This window comes from Crinia signifera, chromosome 6, assembly GCF_055691185.1.
Source record: "Crinia signifera chromosome 6, ASM5569118v1, whole genome shotgun sequence".
Classification (NCBI taxonomy): Eukaryota; Metazoa; Chordata; class Amphibia; order Anura; family Myobatrachidae; genus Crinia; species Crinia signifera.
In genome coordinates this window covers 142,659,975-142,675,226 of record NC_139222.1, presented here as the reverse complement: position 1 = coordinate 142,675,226, position 15,252 = coordinate 142,659,975, and the positions used below count along the sequence as shown (strand labels likewise).

Sequence of the window (15,252 nt, the reverse complement as noted above, 5' to 3'; positions counted from 1 at the left end):
GTAACACCTCTTTCATTGTGGTAGTTTGTATAATTTTTAAAATGGTATGGCCTTGTTCTTCCCACACATAGAAAGTGTTTACTTGATGAAAAATTATTATTATTATTATTATTATTATTATTATTTTTAATGAAGTTTTGTTTTAACACACATTCTTTACTATTTAGGAAAGGTGAACTGTTGGTGGTACTTACAATATTAAAAGAAACCATGTTTGTTTGTAGTTCACTTTTTTTAAATTAAAATGAAAAACACGCTTTTTGGCTATTTAGGCTATGTCATTTGCGATGTGATGAGTAAAAAAACACTTTTTGTGTAAAAATTATTTGTGTGGTTACTGCTTAAAAAAAATCATGTTGTTGTCGGAATTGGACAATATCACTAATGTCGGGTAATGGTCTCAGCACAAGGGTGAGAAACCCCTTAGCAGTTAAGAGGTTAAATGTAGCCGCCATTTAATCCATCATTGAGCAGCCTGTCTTCCCACTTCCGCCTCAATTCTTTCTCTGAATCACTCTCTAGATTGTCATAAGGTTTGCCATTATTTTGGAACACATGGTTGAGATCAACTGAATACTTCTTACCATGATGTTTAACGAGGCCACAGGAGAGCAACCAGCTTAATATTGGGGTTACAGGTCACACAGCAGCCAGAATAGTATCATGTTCCTATCTATGTAACGTTGGTCTGTCTGCAGAAGTCCAAATGATAAGGGACAATAAAATATCCCTTATACCTGTGATGTGTGTAGGGATTTGACCAATAACCCATGCCTAGTTAGTCAGGACATAAAGGCAAAATTGTTTATTTTGGGTCATTGTACTGCACTGACAATAATGGAATTTATGTGTTGGCAAAATTCTGTAGCAGGAAAAGAAAATTCAGTATGAGAAAGTAGATTACCAATAATTACACAATCAGACTTTTTAGTGTTGTTTATCTTTCATACACAGTAATACTGGTTTCACATTGCAAACCTGCTTTTAACCCGTTTTTGTAAACGTGTCTTAAAACGGGTCAAAAGCCAGTTAAACCCCTTTCATATTGCATGTTGTAAACGGTATATTGCAGTTTAAATACCGTTTTTGTACCATTCAACCCGTTTCACCCATAGAAAGCCATACAATGTAATTTTAAATGTTTTTTTTTTCCTGCTTGTGGGCAGGGATCATGCAGGGAGATAACCTATCACCCTTGTGTGGTTATCATTTGTAGCAAATACTGTTTCTGAGCTGTTCAGACTGCAGGGAAAACGGCTCAGAAACGTGTAGGATCCTGCTTTTAACACGTTTCAAAATACCGGTATTCTGTAATCGGTAAATTGACAATGGAGCTTTCACACTGCAGCTGTTACCGTTTTAAAATGGTAAAAGAACGGCAATATACCGTGTTAAAGCTGCAATGTGAAAGGGGTATAATGTGCTTTGTAAGTAGCTAGCCATGTGCCATAACCCTTTGTGGCAAGTGACTTTGGCTCACCATAATGACCTGTAATGTTTACCTTTATATAAGAAATATAATCTATTTTTACACATCATATTTTATTTGAATTTATATAAGAAATGTGAGTGACGCTGGCATTTTTAGCAGATATTTACCTTGCACTGAAGCTATATAGGGGTGAATACCTGTTATATGCAGCTTTCCTGACGTATTATCAGATAAGACCTCTCCATCGACTCTGCTCAGTGTGTGACTGTCCCCTTAAAAGCTGGATACTGGCAAATTCCAAGGTCATGTTCTGTGGTAGAAAAGTATTACCCCCCTACTGCTTTTACAGCATGAAACGTATTTGCCAGCAGTCAATGCTGCAACTCCTACCTTGAAGGGATGTATTATTAGGAGGAACAAATGCCATCCTCCCCACTTCTCATTGACTTGCTAAGGCCCCACCAACAGATTGCAAAGTGATTCAGCATATAATAAGCATTGGGTACTATGGCAGCCTACAAGCAGTGAGTCAATAGTCATTCTGAGTGATGCTATGCATGAGGCGGCAATTGCTGGGCCAACGACGCATATTGTAGCAATTCATTTCTGTAGATGAGTTAAAACACTTAATTGCATATATCCTTTATGATTCTAAAGGAGGCTGAGAATTGTCAAATGTGCTTACTTGTACCTTGATATTCTGGGTGCTTTAGTCAGTAATGTCCTGTGTATAGTATAGCATGCACTGCAAACAAGAAGGTGGTTTTGATATGCGTAGTGTCACTGACCTCCCTTAAGTACATAGCTTTGAGTTCATAATTCCTTACTGATCATCAGTCGCTCGACCTGCAACTGCTGCAGGATTGAGTCATCCTGTTATGTGCATGCGAGACATCAAGCACAGCAAAAGAGTGTGAGGAGGAACAGTCTGATCCTGTTACACAATTCCAAAGCTACAGACATGTGACAATGTTGATGAATAGACTAAATATGTTCTACATCTTACCTTTGTAAGCTGACATTGTGACAGTCAAGATTTTAATGGTGATATTGTCCCAAATAATGTATCATGGTGATTAATGCAGAGCCCATACTCTAGTGACCACACTACAAATGTACATCCAGTACTCTGATGAGCTCAATACAAATATGCAACCAAAGCTCTGGTCGCCATAGTAATAATGTTTTAACACCGTATCCGTACCTTGGATATAATCGCAAAATGTGTTGCCCGTAATGTGGGGACTGTAAGAGAAATGTAAAGTGCTAGTTTGGTACCACCTTGCAGTTTACAAGTCTATAAACACACTATGAGTCTTAGTAGTGAGGTGTAAGCTTGATATGAAGGTTGCAATGGCAGTAAAATCTGTATATGCCTGTAATTAGCTGTATCTATTTAGGTCTAGAGACTGCAGCAGTGATGGAATTACCACAGGCACCGGCCTAGGAGTGCCACTTGCTTAGGGCAGCAAAGCAGGTTCCCTTGCATGACAGCCCTGATCGTCCACTGGTGATTGCGACTTATTTTGGTACTTGTGTATTATCACGGCACCCACGATGTACATCTTAGTACATCGCATCACATGCGATGCGATCCGATTTTTCATTGTACAAGTACCCTGATGGGTGCTTTCAATGTTAAATGCACCCCCATTGTCAACGCCACCCCCACTCCCACTATGAACGCCAACCCGAAGCGTGGCGAGTCCACTAGGGGTGGCGCTACGCGTCCTCCGTCCATTTCATACCCCCACTATCCACGTCGGCATGGAGTTGATGTTAGTGTGGCGAGCCCGAAGCATGGCGAGGGGACGCGGTTGACTTTGCATGTATTCCGCGTCCCCTCGCTGTGCTCGCCACTATTCAGGCTCGTTGGCTCGCTGCGCTCGCCACACTATGTAAAATCAGCTCCACGCCGACGTGGATAGTGGGGGTATGAAACGGTTGGAGGACGCGTACCGTCGCCGCTTGCCACGCTTCGGGTTGGCGTTCATAGTGGGGGTCGTGTTGACAATGGGGGGGCATTTAACATTCTCGGGGCATTATCATTGTATGCACCCATTAGGGTGCTTGTACAATTAAAAATCGCATGCGATCACATTTACATGCCATTTACATGCATGCGATATTTAATTGTACATTTTTCAGTTTTGACGCGAAAATCGCATGCCATCGCATACCTTATTTAGTGGTATGCAATGCGATGCGATGGGCGCCGTGATAATACACAAGTACCCTTATTCTTTAAAATGAGGCAAAGGGGCAAGTAGTTCCGGTTGATAGATCTATAGTGTCTACATAGACCGTCAATATGTAGACACCAAAATGACAACATGCATAAGGTTGTCACAGACAAAAGGTCCACACAAGCAAAGGGGTGACATATAAAAAAAGGTCAACATGAGTTTTTCACAAATTTTTCAATTTGGTGGTCTTTTTCATACTTTACCAGACACGTGGACTACAATTTAGAATGGTATAGTGTGGCGAGTTAAGTGAGCCATGCAACCGTACACTAATTCGGACCTACGTCGACAGAGATGGCAACAGTGATTTTTTACAGTGATTTTTTTTTTTAAACTCATGCTGACCTTTTCATGTGTCAACTTTTTTAATGACAACCTTTTGCATGTTGATTTTTTCCATGTGTTGACCTTTTGACTATGGACCAATAGTGGTCGTGTTATTGACAGATAGACTATGCCTAGATGGGTGTACAGTGCAAGGAGGAGGAAGGCAAAGGATTGCTGGATGGTATCCTTATGGTTAGGTATATGTGGAACCAGTGGCTGGCAATTTGGGGTGGTTATAGTTGCAACATTCAGCTGACAGCTTAGGGTCTGTCTTTATCTTCAATAGGTGACTCATAGCTTTGAGGTGGGGTATTTGTGTAATAGGTTACTGGCAGCTAGTGTAACTTGTGCTTTGCAATGGGTATATTCCTGCAATATATCTGCCCATGGTCTCCACAACACTCTGGTGGGGCTGGGCACAGTCCCGGCTTCCATCCCTGGCCCCCAACACTGCATGGGGGAGAGGAGACCGAAGTTAGCAGATGACCCCAGACGAGGGACTGTTGAGCCCCTCTGCTGCTTCTCAAGATGGCGTCGCTAATGGCTGCCTAGGAACTGTGCCACTCAGCCATATGTACCCCAGTGTCTCCCCTGTCTCCTACACTGCATAACAACCTATAACCATACTCTCTCTGCTTAACTGTTGCCTGCCTGGCTGCTGTGGCGACCAGTGGCGCCGGTGATGGCTGTGTAGGCGCTGTGCAGCTCAGCGGGTGTATTTTCCCTTTGCGATAACTGTACTGTCTGTTTGTGTTGTTGCTTGCCTGGCTGTTGCGGCGATCAGTGGCACCGCTGATGGCTGCCTAGGCGCTTTGCAGCTCGGCAGGTATGTGTTCCCTGTGTGATAACTGTACTGTCTCTGCTTGTATTGTCACCTGCCTGTTGCAACAACCAGTGGTGCCGCTGATGGCTGCCTAGGCGCTGTGCTGCCCAGCAAATATATGTTCCCTGTGTCTATAATCCCCAGGGTACATCTAGCACAGTGGACAGGGAACTCGGTCCTCATTACCCCACACAGTGCATGTTTTGCTGGTAACCCAGCAGGTGCACAGGTGTACTAATTACTCACAGACACATATTATAAGGTCCGCAGGTGGAGTTAATTATTTCACTTGTGATTCTGTGAGGAGACCTGCAAAACATGCACTGCATGGGGTAATGAGGACCGAATTCCCTGACCACTGATCTAGCGTATATCTCTATGTATTATGTATATCTGTACTGTTACTATTGAACTGTTACCTAACTGGATCAATATACACACAAGGTATATCGGGTGCAACAGTGGAAAATGAATTAAATTAAAATTATATGTTAATCAATACATAAATGGATAATCACAGCTCCAATTAAACAATTGTGCTGCTCCCAGAAGTAATAAATACAACCAAAACAAACTAAACAAATCTATTCATGTAATATATTAAAAATTAATTACACATATAACCATACACATAAAATAATAATTATAAAAACAATTGAAATCCAGCCTTGCATACACAATCCATCAATTTTATTGGCTCTTAACCATAAGGTTGGAAATCGCAAACTTTTTTCAATCTAATTATTGAACCGGTTCATATGCCTCCAACAAGAAAAAAACTTTTGAGCAGCTTCAATTATAAATAAAAGTTCCTGTGCCTTTAAGAAATTCATAAATTTCCAAGTGGCATAAAAAAAGTTCCAATATGTTATAGTTACCATAGCCCACATATATAAGTGGGGTGATGTCAGCGAGGATTGATGTTTACTTGAATGAGGGATAAATCTTTGTCCACAACAACCGGCGGGGCTCTGTCAAACTCCCATCTCTCGCTGTCCTCTCTGTGCCGGCGAAGGACGTCACACTCACCGGCCTGATGTAAGATCGCCGCAGGTCACTCCCAGAGTGTGGCCTATAGAAGCGGGGGTCCAAGGACCAGGTTGGAATAGAATTGAAGAAGAAGCTGGCTTTGGGGTTGTGAAGGCAAGGCTGGTCGCAATATTCTATGTACTTGACGCGTTTTTCCGTCCACGGTAGCTAACCGGCTGTTGCACAGCAATCCAAATCTAATCCCTAGTATACGCACCACATATGTCTAGTGGGTAAGGGGGTACAGCATATGTGTATCATACTGTATGTCTAGTGATGATGGGCAACTTGCAGTGTAGGAAAATGGTGTGTAAAAGTACAGTATGTTGTTAGTTTTGGTATGATGTGCTACTGTATATTATGCTGCCTCATATATATATATATATATATATATATATATATATATATTATTTCAATGGGTCTTTAAAAAACATATCCCAAGTAAAAACACACACGCTCTGTTCCGTACCCCATTTTTACATGTATTCATATGTACTGTGTGTGGGTTATTCTGGTTCATACGCAGTGTTGCGTGTGATTTAAAGCCTGACGTTTGAATGGCTGTGAATGGAAGTTTTGCATAAACATCCATTCGCAGCCTACGGGGCGACACCCACATCATTCGATGGTCACATTCGAACACGTAAAACTAAGACACTCTCAGGTGTCTTAGGTTTGCTTGTGCCCTGTGCGACGGGTCAGGCAGCTGACATCCGGTGATGTCAGCTGCCGCCCCCCCCCCCCATCGCTGCATCACGCATCAGCATGGGTGTGAGTGCCCAGCAAACACTCTGTTCACCATGGCCACTCGCACCTGGCACATGCACATGAGCAGATGAAGAAAATGGTGCTCGCATGGGAGCTTTTGCACCAGAATAAACCCCTAAGGCTGTGAAAGCCATAGCCATTTTCCTGTATATGGTAACTTGATCATTTTGATCTTTTTGCGACATTCAGTGAAATAAATCGATAAAGCTCTTGATTGCAGAGTGATGAGCACATAATTGTTTGTGCAGCCCTGAGACATGTTCCAATAACCATCTAGTTCTTATTTCTCAGCGCATTCACTGCTCTGCTAGGGGCCTAGCTGCATTCTGTTCCTCTATTATAATGTGCATTCCACCGCCCACACCTCTCTAAAGTGTTCCCATTTTGCAGAAGCATGGTATGATAAGAGGCAAGTAATGTATTGACCAGATATAGCAAGTGTGTTACTGTATGCAACATTTTAACCAGAATAAAAATCCTATTTCCTATATCATTATTATTATTTTTACAGTTACATGGAAAGTGTTAATATGTCATTTGTATGGAAAAGGATGGATTAAGGCCTAGGTAGCAGTTCCTACCTATATTACAAGATCTAAAATGATAATGGTTTTCGTTTGTTCCCTTTCCTAGGGGAAGAGGAGTCTGTCTTGGGCCCTCCTCCATCCGTTGATGAGGCAGCCAACACCCTCATGACCCGACTTGGCTTTCTCCTGGGAGAAAAAGTCAGCGAGGTCCAAGCTGCCAGTCCCCCATACACTATGGAGGGGCAAGAAGAGAACCAGGTGAGAGAGTGTTTTTATCTAAAGAAATAAAGTAAAGTTGTTGTTTTTTTATTTTATTTATTTTACTGTACATTTTCAGTAATTTGCAAGTTCATAGGGTATTCTGGGCTTTACATGGCTAAACTAGAATATCTACACAGGACAATGAAGCCCACACTGGCCACTTTTCTATGCAAGATAATAGAGAATTAATTTATTTTTATTTATTTTATTTTTTTAACCACCAGGAGCTAATCACACATACAGTAACTGGGGACAACATGGCACAAACTCAGGGGTAGTTATTCCTTATGACAAGCTCTCACTTTAATATAGTGACTATTGAATACATTGTTATTTTCAATTGTTGAAGTTTAACCCACACTTAGGGGGGTATGCAATGTGCCGCCGATATTTCTAATGTGGGCAAATGGGTCAGGATCAGGGCTGTCAGCAGGGATCGACAGCCGTGATCCCAGATTGCATACCCCTCTAAGGCCTGTAATTAATTAGCTGCGGTAATTGATTGACTGCTTTCTTTTTATTAGCCCCTATACCCAGCACTTATCAGGGATTATGCTCCAGGTGCCCCAGGCACACACACAGCATAATCCCAGTTAAGTAGCGCTCAGAGCTGCAATATTGTAACTGTTCAAAATATAATGTTGTTCTTACTCTTTTTCAGGGTTCTGCGGCAACCCAACGGATCAGTCCCTGTTCAACTCTGACCAGCAGTACAGCTTCTCCTCCTGCCAGCAGTCCTTGTTCCACCCTCCCTCCACCAAATACTACTGCCCCCACCAAGGACTGCAGCCCCACATCCACCCTAGAGAGCAGGGACAGCGGCATTATCGGTAAGTAGACACATCAAAGTGTTGTAATGTACAAGGAAGCTCTGTCCCGTGCGAGTTCACATCACATAAAATGCTGACAGTGTGGTTGTAGGAATTCTGGTTGGTTTTCATGCTGTTTTATGTCCAGTCTGGATATAAATTTGCATGTTTTTCATCCTAGCCCTATATGGAAACTGCATCTAACAACATCTATTTTCCATTTAAATTCATGATGTAAATGTGGGTGCACCGTATTAGTGATGTATTTTTCTTCTTGCTTTATGTCATGTGATTAGACCTGAATCTCCAGTCTTATACGCTCATTTATATCTCCCAAGCCTGCAAGCAGTGAGAGCTTGTTATTATTCATCAGTCCTCATCCTGACCTCACTCTCTTGCTATCATATCTGCGCCTCACATTAACAGTCTTCCAGCATACACCCTATCTCTCCAAGCCCTGAATAGCCCCACAGAGCCTTGACTAAAAATTATCCTGTCTGGCAGAAATCAATCCATTTATCCTATGGAGATATCTTCACTGTATGATTGATTTGTCTCTTGGAATATCAAGTCCTAAGAGAAACCCCTCCCTACTGTATTCAGAGGTACAAAACCCTTGTTTCCCCAGCTTTACTCTGCAAATCATACAACATGGGTGCTCTGGTACTAGCCCTTTGCTAACCCAGGCACACTGCAGACCTGATATGTTCCTGTCCCAGTGGCTCTATGCAGCAAACCTTTATATTCCAAGCACATCTTCTGAATACTAACCCTTAGCTAATCCGAATGCATTTTTCATGTTCTACTTTTTTCCTTTCCTAAGTTATCACGGTGGATACCAATCCCTTCCTATTGTAGTCATACTGTTCAAATTTTATTAATTTCCTACCCGAGGCACTGTTCAAACAGTCACCCTTTCCTTACCCACTCAGAATCTCAGATACTAAAGATGGCCATACATCTACAGATTTATTGTCAGATCTGGCTGGTTGGAACAAATAGCTGGTAATAACTTAGGGCCTTATTTTGGTTTACTCTTTCTGACAAAATCCTTCTTAGATGGACAAAACCATGTGCACTGCAGGGGAGCATATGCAAAATGTGCAGAGAGAGTTAGATTTGGGTGGGGGTTTTACTTCAAAGTGAGATCTATATTGAAGTGTAAAAATAAAGCAGCCAGTATTTTCCCTGCACAGAAACAAAATTACTCACCCAAATCTAATTCTCTCTGCACATGTTACATCTGCCCCCCTGCAGTGCACATGGTTTTGTCCATCTAAGAAGGGTTTTGTCAGAAAGAGTGAACTAGAATAACCCCCATAATGACAGTTTGCCAGTTTTCCAGCATTTCAAAGCAAATGATCAACTGTCATTTGCTCTCATCCGCTACCAGGTATTTGTTCCAAGCAGCCAAATTAGACAAAATCTGTAAATATATGGCCATCTTAACCCTTTCTTATACAGGCATATACAGTATTAAGGATTTACTAACCTTTCCCTTACCTAGACACATTTATTTATTGACCCTTTACTTCCCCACTTTCAATGTGCATACAGTATAATAACTCTTTCCTAACTGTGGCATATTTTCTGGTTTGTAATCCTCTGCCATCCTATTTCACACTGTGGATGCAGAAACCTTTTCTACCCCCCAATATCCTCTGTGGATACTAATCCTTTCACAGAGTCGCACTCTGCAGGTTCTAATCCATTGCAACCCCAGACACACTTTGCAAGTAATAACTTTTCCTAACTGTGGTCACATACTGCAGATACTAACCCATTCCTAACCCAACGGGTTAGTAAAGTACTAACCCGCCAAAACAATTGACTGGTGTTCACCAAATTTTACCCAACGTGTGCAACCATTCCAGTAAAAAAAATAAAAAAAATAAACACTTTAATCAAAATAAATCCACATTAAATATACTAGGCAATTGTCAAAAATGTTTTCTTAACAGTGCACCGTTTATAAATGGTGAAAATAATTAAAGAAACAAATTTTACCATAGCAAATAAACTAGATTCAATGAGTAAGGCAAATATCCAGTGTAGGTACTCTGGAAAATTAAAGTCAACTACAAGTTAGTTAGGAATGGCTGATGGCCCTCTTTAAGGAGCCAGGGGCACCAGATCAAATTTGTGAGGGCAATCAAGTACCTGTAGGTAGAAGGTAATCGATTCTATGCTAGCAATAAACCAGACATAGTTATTAAGAGCAAAAGTCACAGGGGGGTAATAGACTTCCATTTTTACTATCAGGAATTCAGCCGTGACAGTGATATGAGAGAACAATATGGACAGTGGGGGATCTATGTCTGGAAATGGTTTACAGTGCAGGAATACCCATGGGTCCAAGGAGAGCGAGAGTCCAAAAAGGTAGTTAAGAAGGCAGTGGACCTCCGTCCAAAATGGACAATGGCTGTGTTTCTGGAGGGGAGCGATCAAACCAGAATCAGGGACATGGTTTCATGTTCAGCTACTGCGCAGCTGCTTTGTGCTCATTCGCATGTAGCAGTGTGGGCAGGGGCCACGGCCACAGGTAGCGCCCATGGCAACGCCTAGCTGGGCATTTCCATGTAAATGGAGCAGTGACGCGGGTGCTGGGGGCAGGCAGGTGACTTCACCGGATGTCAGCTGCCCACCCTCACCAGAGAGTGTCTTAGATCTGCGAGCGCTAGAGAAATCATTTGATGGTTGGCGACCATCGAATGATTTCTGCCCTGCACACAATCTGCAAATGGATATTTATGCATCACATCCATTTGCATGCCTGCGGGGAGATCCACGGTGCGTGCAGCGGGCGGACCCTCATGTGGGCGGCGTTCAGATGACCCGCAAAGCTGCAAATTTTGCAGTTCTGCGTGTTAATTAGAATGAGGGCCAAGTGTGCGGGCAAGTCCACCAAATGTGGATGAACATTTCCCTGTGTCCACAGTTAGGCCAGAGGAGAGGAAAATTTTAGATAATTTATCTGGGGTAGTTCCATGTAGAGTAAACTTTGTAGGAAGTTTGCTTAATTTGAGTAGAGGTGGAACTCCTAGCAATCCCTCCTCTCACCTTCTCCAAGAAGGAGTCATCCAGAGGTAGACCCAAGACTCTTTCCTGTTCAAGGTGGCCCTGAGGAAGTTTTTGTAGCCTGAAAGTACCATGTGATCTACCATGATGTGGAAAAGGGGCAGACAAGAAGTTTGAAGGTGATTAAGGAATAATAGGATATAATCAGGGAATCGTGGAACCTTTGATTTCTGAGATCCCACCTTATCTTCTCGTACAGAGTCAGAATGATGGAGCATAGCTGCCAAAGATTCGATTACTAGTACAAAACCAGAGGAGACAATGGGCACCCCTGTCTACTCCTATTTGGTAAAGGAATGGGAGCTGAGTGGAATCCATCTATTAAGAACCCTAGCTATAGTAGAAGAATATAAAGCAGAAATCCCTGTAAGGAATGCTGCTGAAAGTCCATATGCCTTTCAAGTCATTCTAGTGGTCGAACTCCATTTCGGTATCCAGAGATAGCAGAATCGAAAGGAAGACTGCATGCAATTAAGAATCTTGATAAGCTCAAACACTCTTCTGATGTTGTCCTTAGCCTTTCGGCCAGGAATTAATCCTAACTGATCATAGTGTATAAGGTCGTTGCAATTTTTTTTTCCAACCCTATTGCCGGGTGCTTCATGTACAACTGCAACAGTTGATCAATTTTGTGCAATGAATGCAAATACCATTTTCAAAATACATAATTTTTGTAAAGACTTCATCCAAGCATTTAAATCATCTGTGGAGGTCGTCATGCCCCAGAAGGGCCTGTGGTCTTGTCTTCCCTGGGAGGACTCCTGGTAATGGCTCACTGGGGAGGGGCTCTGTGCTTCTACTTCTCTTACAGTTATTCAGGAGGTGCCATCATGCCATCTACCACCATTTATAGGGATAAATTTTAAGTTGAAACTGGGCAAATATTTTAGTATTTTATAATAGTTTGTTACATTTATACATAAATGTGCATTGTTTGGACATTTCATTTTCCGCAATTAACTTTTAAGGCACTCCAGCAGCTGACATTATGTACAGATGTGTCCACCTAAACCTAGCCTCCTTGTGCATTAAACAATTATTTTAAATGCACCATGCTGTTGCAGGACTTGGTAGTGCCAACCATATTTCTGTGCTTTGTTTCCCATTATAATGCATATTTTATGCAAAATTATGCACACAAGCTGCTCACTCTGATTACAACTATATATGGCATGCCTATATTCTGTGTGGGACAGTGACTGTATATGCATACTGTATGAAATGCTGTGTTAGTGTTGTTCAAAAGAAAGACATACTGTAACCCGGCCACACTACCATTTTCCAGTTGGGGCATATGCCGCTCATGGATAATTCATAACAATTATTTGTGTTTTTGTGAGACTTATTAGCATGAATTGTCACACTAATAATTTCCCCTAAATTCAGTTATCCCGCTCAGTGAAAGAAGGTTTGGGTCCCAGGGACTTCTCACTTTATAAAGTTGGGGTCCTACTCCACTGTTTCTGGGTCCCATCACATATTATGCTTTTTAGCTCCCTACACAGCATCAGACCACCTATACATGCACAATAGATGGGGTAATAAGGGTATGGAGCAGCTGGGACAGTACTGAGTGGTCAAGGAGGGGTTAGTGACTGGTAGTTCTGGGTGTAGGGAGGGTATAAGAGAAGATAGCTGGGGCAGTATTGGGTGAGCAAGGAGGGTAGGTGCAGGCAGTGCAGGGGAAAGTAGGGGATGACAGTAGATAGCAGCTGGGGCAGTACTGGGGGGTGAAGGAGGGGTTAGGTGTAGGCAGTGCTAGTGTTAGGGAGGGGAAGAGTGTAGATAGCAGCTGGGACAGTTCTGGGTGGTCAAGGTTGGGGTTAGTGGCAGGCAGTTGCGTATGTAGGGAGGGAATAAGAAAAGAGAGACGGGGCAGTGCTGGGTGGGCAAGGAGGGGATTAAAGGAGGGCAGTGCTTTGGGTTGGGAGTGCTGATTATTGAATAACACTGTAAATGACACTTTAAATGACACTATCTGCCCTGACCATCTGCAGTGTCACTGTATGCAGATATACATGGGGTATGGATCATTAGGTCTACAACAATAAGGTCAAAAAGCATTGGGTTGACACCATAAGGTTGACATGCTGAAAGGTTGACATGGGTCTACGTCGACATGGGCAAGGTTGACAGTCAAAAGTTCGACATGGGGTTTTTCACTGTTTTTTAATCAGAATGTCAACACAGTCGACCTGGACACTGAAACATAGCACCGCTATGCTCAGCACACTATTTTCTACCACCACCACGCCCTAGCGGGATGGTAGGGCATGAAATACCGCCTGTCAGCTCAAAAAACAGTGAAAAATCTCATGTCGACCTTTTGACTGTTGACCTTGACCATGTCGACATAATGCCATGTTGACCTAGACCCATGTCGACCTTTCAGTGTGTCAAACCAATGCTTGTCGACCCAATACTTGTCAACCCATTGCTTGTCAACCTAATGAGCGTACCCCATACATGGCATGGTGACACACAGTATTTTGGGGTCAGGCAAATAGAGTATGGTGGTACAGTACTGCGGGTATATTCACAGGCTATATACAGGCACAGAGTGTGCACAGGCTGTATAAGGACAGAACACAAATGGACATATACAGTACAGGAAGCACCGCCACACGGGAGTGGCAGCTACAGTATATTCTATGAGCTGCATGTATTGAATGCATACAGTATGCATTCAATGCATGCAGCTCACAGAATCAGCGAATAGGCTTTGTAAGATGTAGCTGTAATAAGGCAGCATAATACTGCTGTAGTTGCCGCTCCTGCGCTGCCATACTCCACACTGGCTGTTCCCTACTCCATGTGTATATAAGTACATGTACCACCACCATTTATATTAGGAATAGGTGAGAATTGCATTTGCTTATACAAGTTGCTAGGTCAGTTTCCTAATGACTAAAATTCATGTCCTGATGTCTTTGTAGAGGAAGGTGGAGAGGTCTATGTGTGTCCATGTATCTATGTATTAGGAGATAGTAAGAAATACGTGCAGTATTTGTGTCTAAGAAAGGGAGAAGTAGACCTCCTGTGCTGGGAGAGTAGAGGTACATGTCCTGGTATCTGTTGGCAGGGGAGAGGTACATGCCCTGGTATCTGTTTTGGGAGGGGAAAGATACATGTCCTTGTATCTGTGTTGGGAGGGGAAAGATACATGTCCTGGTTTCTGTGTAGGGAGGGGAGAGGTGCATGTCCTGATCATTGTGTTGGGAGGGAAGAGGTACATGTCCTGGTATCTGTTGGCAGGGGAGAGGTACATGTCCTTGTATCTGTGTTGGGAGGGGAAAGATACATGTCCTGGTTTCTGTGTAGGGAGGGGAGAGTTGCATGTCCTGGTCATTGTGTTGGGAGGGGAGAGGTGCATGTCCTGGTCATTGTGTTGGGAGGCGAGAGGTGCATGTCCTGGTCATTGTGTTGGGAGGGGAGAGGTGAATGTCCTGGTCATTGTGTTGGGAGGGAGAGGTATATGTCCTGGTCATTGTGTTGGGAGGGAGAGGTATATGTCCTGGTCATGGTGTTGGGAGGGAGATGTATATGTCCTGGTCATTGTGTTGGGAGGGGAGAGGTGAATGTCCTGGTCATTGTGTTCGGAGGGGGAGATGTACATGTCTTTTATGCTAATACTCCCAGTTGCAGTTTTAGGGCCAGATTCTCTAAGCTTCAAAAGTGATAAAATAGAGAGTGATAAACAGCCAGCCAATCAGCTCCTGTCTGACATTTTTCAAACACAGCCTTTAACATGGTAGGTAGGAGCTGATTGGCTGGCTGTTTATCACTCTCCATTTTATCACTTTTAAAGCTTAGAGCTGGGGTAGCCAACCCTAGTCCTCGAGAGCTACCAACAGTGCATGTTTTGCAGGTCTCCTCACAGAATCACAAGTGAGCTAATTAGCTCCATCTGTGTATCTTTTAAAATGTGTCAGTGATTAATGATTGCAGCTGT

General features: G+C 42.8%; 1 protein-coding gene across 12 annotated transcripts in view; it reads left to right on the top strand.

Moving 5' to 3' along the window:
- TANC2 (tetratricopeptide repeat, ankyrin repeat and coiled-coil containing 2) overlaps positions 1-15,252 on the top strand; it is a 454,397-nt gene that overhangs the window by 385,512 nt on the left and 53,633 nt on the right. For all 12 annotated transcript variants that reach the window (XM_083147487.1, XM_083147485.1, XM_083147486.1 and 9 more), the window contains 2 exons: positions 7,259-7,410; positions 8,075-8,243. In XM_083147487.1, the coding sequence (XP_083003613.1) occupies positions 7,259-7,410; positions 8,075-8,243 (321 nt within the window). The remainder of the gene's footprint in view (positions 1-7,258; positions 7,411-8,074; positions 8,244-15,252) is intronic.